Consider the following 12017-nt stretch of genomic DNA (forward strand, 5'->3'; position numbering starts at 1 on the left):
CACATTTAACTCTGTTTTTAACTTGAAGAACCTATTCCTAGATTATAAGATAACATTAGTATTCTTACTGCACTTCTGGGTTTGTTAAGGCCTACCCTGTCTTTTCAGTACTTTGGATTCCTCCTGAATATAAACATACAGTAAGGTCAGATGATAATAATAAAGCTTATGTGTACACTTGAAAGAACTGCCTTTTTAAATACACAAATGATTGTTAGAAGCTGGGAACCTGATCAGTTATGTTGGTGTATGTGTGCTTAGTTGTAAGGAACTTATATTGCCTGTTAGGCATTTTTACATGCTGCTGATAAAAATACTAATGTACCTTGGAGGATACCTGTGTTCTTAAAGGCTTCTTTGTTTCTGGCAATAAGGTGTTTTTTTCAATGCCAGGGTGTCTGATTCCTGACATATCCACATACCCTGCAAGTCTTGACTGATGTTCTGTGATGAGGAAGACTTGTAATTTTTGCCTTGAGATGCTGTTTATTGTATATGCTGGTTTATAAGTGAGTTTGTGGGCCAGGAGGAAAGAGTGCAAGTGGCTCTCAAATGTTGTGATTTGGTCCATTCATCTCAGTGGAAAATCCTTGGTTACAGTCTCAGTTTTAACAGCTGTGGTGGATTTTGAATGTAGAGTGCAGAGATGTTCCTTGCTGTGGAGTGTGCAGCCTGGGTGAAAGCTGTAAATGCTAAGCTGGGCCAAAGTTTCACTCAGTCTCTTGCTTTGTTTCACTGTTCCCCAAAAGTACTTACTCATGGGAAGGAATTGGCAGTCCTACCTCAGCATTTAGAAGTTGTCTGGTCAAGAAGGTCTTTCAAGGGTAGGAGGTACGTGCATTAAACTTGTGATGTTTGCATCTTGAGTGAAAGGGCATTTTGTGGAGAAAACTCTGCTGATTTATTCAGTCTTTGAAGGAACTTGTGCTTCATCCAGAGGGAGTTCCAGAGCTGTGAATTCCAGCAGTGGGTAAAACCTTTTTGCAGCTGTAGCATGTAAGCCTAGAGGAGGGACTACATCCAATGTGTTTGTCTCCTTGATGTTTCTCATAGCTTAATAACTTGAGTGATTCCCTACTTAGAACACCAGCTTTCGTGAATGACTCTCAAATACCTGATGTCTGTTGCATATTGCATATGGGAAGCTCTGTGTGTTCAATTCAGAGCTGTTTGGGCAAATCACCTTACAAATTTTGCGCAGAGTGATGGCTTTTGGGATATCCTCCCCTTGGCTGCAGTTAAAATTATTTAAAGGACTACGGTGTATGGGCCAGTAGGCTCAGTTCTGATCTATGCTCGTAAAATTATTTTGGTAAATGATTCAATCCCTTGTTCTCATCTGTAAAATGGAAATGGGTTTTCGGAAAAATACTTTGAATCCTTTGACTGAAAATATTTGCATTTGAAATGCTATTACTAAGGTGGGTTTTGTAAATTTGGTTAAATACTTGTACAGAATTTTTTGTCACCAGGATTTTTGCTTGCAAGTTTCTCCCACCTTTACTTCCAGATTCTTGGAAAAGGTAGCTTTCAGTCTGATTCCTTAGGCCTGATATGTCACAGCAGAAGGTTCATGTTTTACAAGGAAGAGGTTTCTCATTTTGGTGTGTGGATTGGTGCTGCTTTTTTCTTCGCATGTTGCTCGGGGAGACTTCCCAGCTCTCTTTTGCTCCAATTGTCAGGTTCTTTAAGGAGCAAAATGGGAGTCCCATTACTAAATCATAATTAAACAGGACACAGATATTTTTAAGGCAAAATTAAGGTAAAGGTATGGGAAAGGAAAAGTAGTCCATTTCTTGTAACAGTATTATTGTGGGGCTTTAGGATAGGCACTTGTATGTCGCATGATACAGCATGCTGTACTTATGTAGCATAGTTATATGTTTGTCACCAAGTGCTTGTGTTTGTGGGGTTATTTCCTCAGCACAGTGTCAGTGCACCACTGATACCACAAGTTTGTAAATATTGTTCCTTCTTCCTGACTGGAGCAACAGTGGGGGTTTTCTATTCAGTTTAGCTTGTTTGGTATAGCTGACCCATTGTGTGAACGTAAAGTGAACTAACCAGAGGTCAGTTAGTCCAGAGATGTTTCTGTGCAGGTCACTGTTTTTTTTGAGGTCTATAATTGGGCCAGTAACATGGGAGTGCTGCTGCAGCTCTTTTTGAGAGCTGAGCCCAGGCTGGTAAAGGCTGTGGAGACTATTTGATATAGTTTAGTGACCCTAATCTTGTTTCTAGTCAATGTGCTTTTAACAGAAGAAGTAAAGTATTTTTATTAATGTGCTGATATTTGGTGAGCTTTTCTTTAGTGTAGCAATGAAGGGCTATTTTAAACCTTGGCTCTAAGCACGGTTCTGTAGCAGCTCTGGCCCGGAGTCACTCACACTGTGTTGATCGCATGGCTGTGCTGCTGCCAGATCTCTGGCGGACACTGCATCTTGCAGGTTTCTGAACTTGGCTGCTTTACAAAAACTGCTTCCTGTGTGTCTCTTCCTTTTCCTGCTGCTTTTTTCTATTACCAGTTTACAGCTATGCAGTGTGCTGTTTAAACAAACCCATTCATTCCACAGGTCTGTTGTATACTTTTACATGGCTGTAACTTTCCTTCAGTGACAGTCTGCATCTTTGCTGTGTAAGAAATGCAGTGTTTGCCAGGAGCAGTCATGCTTCACACGAGTGCACTTGGAGTCAGTTTTCAACACAAAAAAAAAGTCAAGCATGAAAAGTACATATTTGCATGATCATGGGGGTAGGATGGGGTGGGGGCCCCTGTGGTGAGAGAACACCAAATTGATTAGCCATATCTTGCTTGTTCTATTTGGCGTAACTCAGTGAACCTTATCCGGGTGATTTGCAAAAAGCGGAAGCTGCGTGGACGTCTCTGAGTGTTCTCAAAGTTATGTATGAGTCTCTGCTCTCCTGGGGGTGGATTGATAATTCCTCTTCATTTAGAGAGGGCTTTGCAGACTGTGTAACACATCAGTATTCAGGTTTTACTTAGAGAAATCATTCTGTCAAAGAGTTCTTCCCATTACATGATAAAAAATTTTCTAATTTTCTGAATTCTAAGTTTCTGAATTAAGATGATTTTGATGTAAGGTGGCAAATGGCCTCAGAATAGAGGCGCTGCAGCTTTGCTTTCCCTTTTCCTTTGACACGTTAGTGTCGTCTTTGCCTGACTATTGAATCTATTCTAAAAATACAGCAAATTGAGGCAGTTGGTAACTGTTTCAGTAGCCAAACTTCTGTCCAAGCTGAGAAAGCAGCCAATGTTCCTTGGTCTGTATACCACTAAATAAGACAGATAATTTTTTTAATGGGGTTACAGTGTGTGAACATAACTTTAATCCAAAGTAAGGGATGCTAATGTAACGCTCCCTCCTCTTTATTAAGTAGTGCTTAAAGAAAAACAAACCAAACCTCCAAATCCCAATTGGAAAACTGATTATGGAGCAAATATTTTGGCACCTATACAAATGAAAATTATTCCTCATGATTTAGTGTGTGTGACCTGAAAGTCCAGAACACCCAAATCTGTTTTAGGGCTCAACTTCCAGGGCTGTGTAATGTTCTTTGAATTGAAAAGGGATTTGCTATGGATCACTCTCTCTCTCACTTCTGGCCTACTTTGAAGGTTACTTTATTCGTGTACCCCATCTGAAAGGAATAATGTGCAGTGTCTTTATACATGAAGCCAAATGTCTACCTCTAGTTTAGATTATAAGTAGTTCTGGACAGTGACTGTGATTTTGCTGTGCATTCCATAGTGCCTGTCTTGATAGAATCCTAAGTAATGCCTGAAACTTCCAGTCTAATTGAATTTACTAAGTAGCAAGATGATAACTGCTTCAGGATCTGAAGGAATGCCTGGAGAGCCAGGCTTTAATGCAGTTATCTGCTGAGCGAGCCTCAGAGAAATAGAAGAGAAATACAGAATGCTATCTCCAACAATGTTTTAAAAAAATCAGTTGTGTAATTCTCTGAGAACAGAGCAATTGGAGGTCACAGATTTAACACTGGATTCTGTGTTTAATCTTAATGGAAGTAATTTCCATGTGAGTTCATTGTGGGTGGAGATGTTTGTGCAGAAGATAAACCACACATTTCTGATGTGATGCAATTGGGGTAAAGTTCTTCCTAAAAGTTAAAGTAAACAAATGAGCCATCTTTTCCTATTCCCTGATAGGAAAGATGGAAAATTTTAGTGTATGCGATTTTTTTTTGGTACTGTGCAGAGGTTGGACTTGTTTGCTGGCTTTGTGCAGAACACTTAAACCTGCAGAATGAGCACTCCTTCAGTATAATTTAACACTTGACAAACAAGCAGTACAGGTATTTAAAGTACCTGAATGTGAAATTGTAATTGTCTGGTAGGGATGGAAAGCAGGAGTCATAGTTTCCATCATAATACTTTGACCTACTGGTTGAGAACCAGTTCCATGTGTAGGTGATAACATAGTGAAAGCAAACATGTTATTTCACAGTGGGAAATTTCTGCCAGGATTTCAATCCTAGGAAGACCTTTTTATGTTCCTGGCATGGAAAGTATAAAGTAGTGTTTTCTTCACACAGCACTTAAACACAGATTAAGTGCATGAATGGTTTTGGCTTCTTTTTCTTTCCTTCTGGTTAGTATTTTACATTGCTGTTTATAAATTCAAGCAAATAATATTGTATCAGGGTAGACCAGTGGTTTCTTTAGCCCATTTTTAATTGATAATAGCTGTTTTTAAGATCTTCCCTTTCTCTTCTGTTTGCAAGTGTTAAATTTTGGGTTTCTTGGTAATGTTTTGGTCAAATTTGACAAACTTCTTCCATGTTCCTGAGTTGAAATGTAAACCAAAACAGCTCTACCTGGCCTCCCTCTATCTATTGCAAGATGACCATTACAGTTGTGGGAATAAGCAGCTTTAGAAATAGAAAAATTGGGCTTTGCAGAACCAATGCCAGATAACTGAGACCTGTGAGAAAATCTGTTTCTCCAGTAAAGTAGCTGAAGGAAGCTGTTCTGCAGTCTTGACTAAAGAGTTTGAAGAAGTTACTTCATAAAATACTTCTGGAGAATGTGCCTTTTTTCCCCCACGTAACATGGTAACATTCCCATTTAAACGTGCCTTGGTTTTTTAGCTTTTGAATTGAAGTACAGCAGCTATTTGTAATAATAAATTCAAGTGCAGAAAAAGTTTAAAAAGCAGTGTACTCTTTTTTCCCACCAGATTTAAATCAAAAAGGCAAAAACTTCTAATGGAAACATGTATTACCTCTTCTAAATAGCTAAGCTTGTCAGTTCTCTGTTGAATCAAAATTGACCACTTCCTTTTTAATGAGCATTTAATTTGATAAAGAAACTACTTTTCTTAGCTTGGTTTTCTCTGATAGTCTTGGATCTTAACAGTTTACTATGTACTATGGTTCATAGCTTGGTGAACTGTATTTTGAATTTTGCTACGAGCCCTGAATTAGCCCGCTCAGATGATCCTATCCTGGAGCAGCTTCTGTGCTGCTTCAGTTCTTGTTTTAAGGTGTGACTTCAGAAAGGGAGGGCTGTTCTCAAGCTTTCCCACAATGAATAACAATATAAGTAATTTACATGTACAGCCAGGGTCAGTCCTCTTCTCTGTCTTTCTACGCCCTGGCCTCACAGACCCTCAAGTTCCCAATGCCTTTTCTTTCTTCTGTGACTCTCTTCACTGGTTGTTCCAAGCAGCAGAAATTTATGGTGTGTAAAATTTATGGGTCTGGTATTATACCCTTTTGTATTTTGGGGATAATCAAAGTTGTATTTTTTTTTGTTGTTTTTTGCCCTTGTAGCAGTGCACTTAGCATTTTAATTTTCTCATCATATTAGTTGGGTATTTGGAAGTGTAGTATTTCTGTAAATTCTGTGGTAATGGATAGTTAAGAGTTTTATTTCATTCAAATCTAAGTGTTGTATTTCGTAGCATCCCTCTTTCAGTGACCTGCTGGGTTGGAATTAGAGTTGGAATATCCCATTTCTGTGGCCCTACCCTGGGATGGTGTTTCATCTTTTTTTAGTGTTTGCTCTTTTTTTTGTGTGTGTGTTTGTTTGTTTGTTGTTTTGTTTTTGTTTAAGCCCTTTAGCTTAAAACATCCATATTTTAAATTTTCTAGATTTAAAATATCATAGCAAAAAACTTCAATAACATCTTCTGATGTCTTGAGTAGATTGTGAAACACACCACTGGTGTTACATTTTAACCTTTCAGCTGCTTGTGCGGGACTGAGGTGAAGTCATTATGGATGAATTCTGTATCAGCACTGCAGCATAGGAATGCAGGTTGTATAAATGGTCTGTATTAGCAGTAATTTATTCTGTGTGCTTCTTTATCAGATTGCCACGCTTCTTGCAATATCTTTTTTAAAATGGTTTCCTGTAGAACAAGTTTTATGAAACAGAAGTGCCATAGCTTTTTATCCTGTGTTCACTGGACTGTTATTAAAAGCCAAAAGAAAAAATTGGAAGGTTTGCCAGTGTTTTTGTCATTTTGATATTCTTGTATTCTATTTTAAAATCAAGTAGACTTCATTCATTTGACACTTTTTTTTAAAAATCTTTTATAGTGTGCCGGTCAAATAAAAGTCCCTGGGTCTGTCTGACGTGTTCGAGTGTCCATTGTGGAAGGTGGGTACAGTGTTAGTGCGCAAATCTTAATCACACCTTTATCTTTCTCCTTTGTTGCTTGACTCTGAGGCAGTTCATTCAAAATTTCCCTGAAATAGACCTTTCATTATCACATTTAACATTGTATGTTTATGCTTAACATGGTTCTTTGCTACTTTATGAGAGTCCAGAGATTATATTCAAGATATGGGGGTTTTATTTCATTGGGTTTTTAAAGTAAAATGGACAGTAAATTTGATTGCTCAGTTCAAAAAGTGTGTGGAGAACTGATAGTTTAGTAGGTTATTGTAAAGTTCCATTCTGTGGAAAATGTTTCTTTTGTGATAAGATAAACACAATAAGAATTGTTGCAAAGTCACAAGTTGGCACAGCTTATTTTGAGAGAAACAGCAGCTATACAGCTGAGAGTGAAAATAGCTTAAATGTACTGCAGTGCAGTTTTGGACCTAAAGTTATTGCCATAGCCTGTAAGAAGTAGCTGCCATCAGAATTCCTTCCAACTTCTCCTTGATGTCTGTATTAGTTGAAGTGCACCAAATAAATTGTGGAGGAATTATACAGTCAGTACTGTTATTTATATGTCAAGATAATTGTAGAAAATGTGCTGTTACATAAATGTCTGAGATGCACATATTATTGGAATGCACTTGGTATTGACATTTAGACAGTATCTGAGACGTGAACATGTTTTCTTCTGTTGGGTAACATCTGTGCTGGTGTGCTGTTATTCTGGGAAAGCATCATTAAACAGTGATTTTGTCTTTAAAAGTGGTTTGAATGAACTCCAGGTCTTGGTTGTTTGATCTGGGTATCAATAAGTACTACAGTTTTAATAATGTGTCCTATTAAGATTTTTTGACACTGATCCTTTTTTCCCCTCTGTTTAATAAATTTATACTTGGTGGGAGCTAAGAGAGGAGGAGATACTTCATGATATGCAGTGGTGTGCAATAAATAACTGGAATATTTTAATTGTTACTAATCTTAAAAAAAATTACTACTGTCTCCAAATAGCCTTTCTTATGTGCAGTTGGTAAATATTGAGTCAGTTATTTATGCAGGTTTTTTTTGTCTTTCCAAATGGTTCCCATCCTTAAAATAGAAAATAATTGAATGAGGAGATAAAATATACCTTGGGGCTCTTTTTTAATTAAAGGTCTTAATTTCCTATATATCAAACTTTGAATATGAAAATGCTCATTTGTGTCAGCAAAAGAGCTGCAGGATTTTAGATTTCTTCTTCCATTATGTAACCACGAGCTCCAGAGCCCAAGTTCATCATCTTGATGTCTGTAGCATTAAATCTTGCTGCAGAATGGGAAAGATGAAAATGGGAGTCAACACTCTGTTAAAGGGATCCCAAACACAAGTGCTGGGGGGGAAAAGGTAGAGCTGTAAGAAGAGTATATGTGAAGGCAGTACAGAGAGCTAAGTGTATGGGAAAAGGTATGGATATATATATATATATATCATATAATGTTTTCCCATACAGGTATGGGAAAAGGGAGTTCAGGATTTTCTCAGTTGTGGAAGGTCATTAGTCTGTTAGGAGCACAGATCCTGGGATTTGGTCAAGGAGATGGAGGGGCCAGTTTGGACCACTGGAGAGAGTAAAGGGGGAAAACATTAGAAAATCTGGCCAGTGTTTTCACACAAGTGAATTGTCTTTTTAATGCTGTTGTAAATTGGATGTCTTTTTTATTCTTTTTTTTTTTTAATGAATGTTGATTAGCTGTTTAGAAGTATAAACTTCTTTCTTTTACATTTATTTTAGATATGTGAATGGCCATGCAAAAAAGCATTATGAAGATGCACAGATTCCTATGACCAATCATAAGAAAACAGAAAAACAGGAGAAAGTTCAGCATACTGTGTGTATGGATTGCAGTAGTTACAGTACCTACTGGTAAGGGTTTAAACACTGTAATTTGACAACTTCTTATATACTAGAAGGCGAAAACATCAGACTCTTTTGCAGCATTTTATTATACGCATTTTTGAGTATTTCATCTTTTGCTTTCCAGACCTGTCTTTTTGGAACACCCTGCTTTTCCATGCTTGCTGCAGCACTGTACAGTTACTGGCTGTAACTAAACTCTCTCATGTCAAATGTCTTAAACAGAGAAGAAACCTTTTGAAATAAGTGCTGTGGGGTTTGGAGTTGCTTCTGTTTGCTTTGGGGTATGTGGAGACCCAAACCTCTTAATTGTGAAAGCTGTTTGATTGGTTGTTGCTCCTTCCATCAAGCCTGTGAGCCTTTCACATGTCCTTTATTTGTCAGGATTCAGAAGGTAAACTATTACACTGTAGTTCCTGCCCAAGAGATCTGAACTCTAGTTTTGTTTGTGCGCGTACCTTCTTTGAGTCCGGGAAAGTGGCTGATCCTGTTGGGAAGCAGCATCAAGTCTCTGGCAAGAGTAAGGAAAACAATCAGAAATCTTTCTTTAAACAGCACAGTGGCCTGGGCTCATTGCTTCTGTGGGATTCTTGCAGTGTGATATGCACAGTTTAGGGAAACTTAATATTGATGCTGCTAATATTGGATTCCCCATGGTCCTTGTTTCCCAGAGGGCCAAGACTGGGAGTCAATGGAAAGCACTGCTTTTTGCCTCAGCATCCTCCATCCTCTTCCCCCTTAAGCAAACCTGCTGACAGGTGCTTCCCCATTTGCAGCTGCTCCATGGTTTCCCTTGTGTGTTGTTACTTGTGCAGTGTGGCAGAGCAGGATTTGAGCAGTGTCAATCTTGGGGAAATCCCTGTTACAGTCTTGTAAAATTACTGGATATGTGGCTGCTCTAATGGGTATTTTATTCAAAGAGTTGGGTGTCTTTTGGGTATTTCATTAGGGAAAAAAAAGCCTGTTTGATGAAGTAGTTTTATGAGGACTGCTTCTGTAACAAATATTTTTATCCCCTGCAAGTAAAACCCCAGTTATGTGATTTCACCTGAAGAAATGTTGTTCAGAGCAACTCAAAAACTGCTCAGATGGTGGAAGCAGCTGTAGGTATTTAATTATAGCCTAAAGGTTTGAGTAGCTTTGTGATGTAGGGGAATTTTGCTTTTATTTGGATTTTATTTTAATGACCGGCATTTTTATCTGCTCCTATGTGAATACATGAGAAAACAGTCAGGTTTTCCAAGGGGTAAATATGCACAGGTTACCAGCATTGCAACAGCTGTGAGAAGCTAGTTTCACTTTCCCAATCAGTACTGGTAGCAGCTGAGTTCTATGTTGTGGCTTTTTGTTTTGTTTGAATTATGCCCTGTGTTCCAGTCATTCTGAAGGTAATAATCTGTGGAGGAATTTTAGCAGGGTATTTGAAGTCTTTGATTATATCTCCATTACGACAAATAGTGTTCTGAACTTGCTGAGGCTTGATGAGTTAGAGCAGCAAGTCTGAGCACCCTGCTGACCTTATCCCAAACCCTGTGTGGGCATTGCAAAACACCAGCAGCCAGACTGGGGGCTGCAGGATCTGTTACTTAGCCCAGCTGTGCTGAGCAGGACAGGCAGACCTGCACCTGGGGAGGTGTGTGTTTGTGGGAGCACAGGAGGGAAGCAGTTCAGTGCATGATGTCTTTTCTGCTGTGGTCGAGGGCTGAGTCATCTGTGGATGAACTGGAACTAATTGTAGCCAGCTTTGCCTTGGGGAGTTCCTGTTGTGTGGGTAATTCACCAGCAAATTATAACTCCTCTGCTAATGTGAAGGTGAACAAGTTTCAAAAGCAGTCTATCTTTGCTTTCATTTAGGATATTTCAGGTTTTTCCCAGATGATAATCAGGGAAAGATACTTGAATTTGTTACTGCGCCCAGTTGAAATGAGCCCAGAAGTTTAAAGATGAAACAGAAGGCATCCAGATCAACTTTTCCTCCTTTGTTTTGGACAGTACTGTGGAGGCTGCTGCCAGTTAAAGCTAATAGTTGGGTAAATTTGAGACATAATTAGGTATTGTGGAGAGTGAATGGGCTTTCAATAGCTTTGAAAAGCCTATTTGTGAGCTGCAGTGTAGACATGAATCCAGTAGACAGTCCTAAGTTTATGCCATGGTGGTTCTTTTAAGTGAACTTTTATGTAAAGATGAGTATTTTATGCTACCAGGGTGGGCTGCCTCAATAATTTGGAAGTCAATAAAATACCATTGTAAGACTTAATTGAATTTTATTTCTACTTAAAAATAATGCAGATATTTTGATGCAGTGCCAGCTTTTATATTTTTGTGTGCAGTTCTGTTTACTGCACAGAGTATGATGCTCTTATTCCATTTTTATCCAATGGATCCCAGTTTACTGTGTTCCTTGGCTTGCATGATAGTATTAGTGAACAGGCCTGTATGGGCTTTCTAAGAAGGCAGCATTTGATCCTTTGCCTTCCTTTGGCCATACCATAACCTGTAATGCAGTCTTCCCAGAGGGTTTTATTCTTTGCTTACTCAGTCCTCCTATCCAACTGCTCAGTTTTACCAGTGGAAAAGTTGAGAGAATTTGTTAATATTTTGTTATGAGAGAACAACTTTATTCTTGATTCTTTGGTCACTTTTGAGACAATAGATGCAATACTAAACACTCAGACTAAATTATGTTTGAGACCTTAACTGCTGAGAGAGTCCTGAATCCCACTTTTTGGAGGTAATCAGCCTTTCAGTTAGTTCTAAAGTACTACACACAAAGAGTTTGCAAGAAATACAGATAATTTTTGTCTTCAAACTGTCATAGGGTGCTTTCTCATTCTGTGATTCTGTGTTAGGGGGTTTTTTTTGTGCACGAGAAGTAAAATGATACATGTAAGAACCCCACTTCCCTGAAAGAGGACTCTTGTAAATTGCTTTTCTCTGTGCTAGTGCACAGACAGTTGGCGCTGAAGAAGAAAGGCTCCCCTGTTGATATATTTGCATAATATGTTTCCTCTGTTCATTTAATCCCAGACACAGTTTGCAGGTCAGATTTCTCATCCATTGCCCTCCTTGTTATCCCTTAAAGCGACATAGCTGTGTTAGGTGTGTGTGTATTCCTGGCTGCTGTAAAAATAACCAACTGTCAAGGACTCAGGAAAATTCTTTTTTAGTCTCTGTGAAGAGGGTTCTTTTTAAAAAACAAACCAGACTTACTGTGCTGGTGGCATGAGCACTGGAAAATGAGATTGCTTAGTCCTATTGTTTTGCATTCTACAATCAGTGAAAATAAGAGTAAAAAGCGTTTTATCCAGACAGTAAAACTTGAGCTCTTTGTTTATTCATATTAGGTGTTGGCATAACTAAGGAAACCTGGCTTTTCTTAATTTTTCCTATCCTTCAAATTCTTCAAATCTAGTCAGGGCTTTTAAACACAGCATGAAGTTCTGTCCCTCCTAAGCACTGTAACAGCAGTAAGTGCTC

General features: G+C 38.5%; 1 protein-coding gene across 1 annotated transcript in view; it reads left to right on the top strand.

Annotated features, from left to right (window-relative positions):
• USP3 (ubiquitin specific peptidase 3) overlaps window positions 1–12017 on the top strand; it is a 44353-nt gene that overhangs the window by 10755 nt on the left and 21581 nt on the right. Inside the window, exons 2-3 of the mRNA XM_084214100.1 lie at window positions 6583–6643; window positions 8418–8549. Coding sequence (XP_084070226.1) covers window positions 6583–6643; window positions 8418–8549 — 193 coding nt within the window. The remainder of the gene's footprint in view (window positions 1–6582; window positions 6644–8417; window positions 8550–12017) is intronic.

This window comes from Fringilla coelebs, assembly GCF_963513975.1.
Source record: "Fringilla coelebs genome assembly, chromosome: 12".
Taxonomy (NCBI): Eukaryota; Metazoa; Chordata; class Aves; order Passeriformes; family Fringillidae; genus Fringilla; species Fringilla coelebs.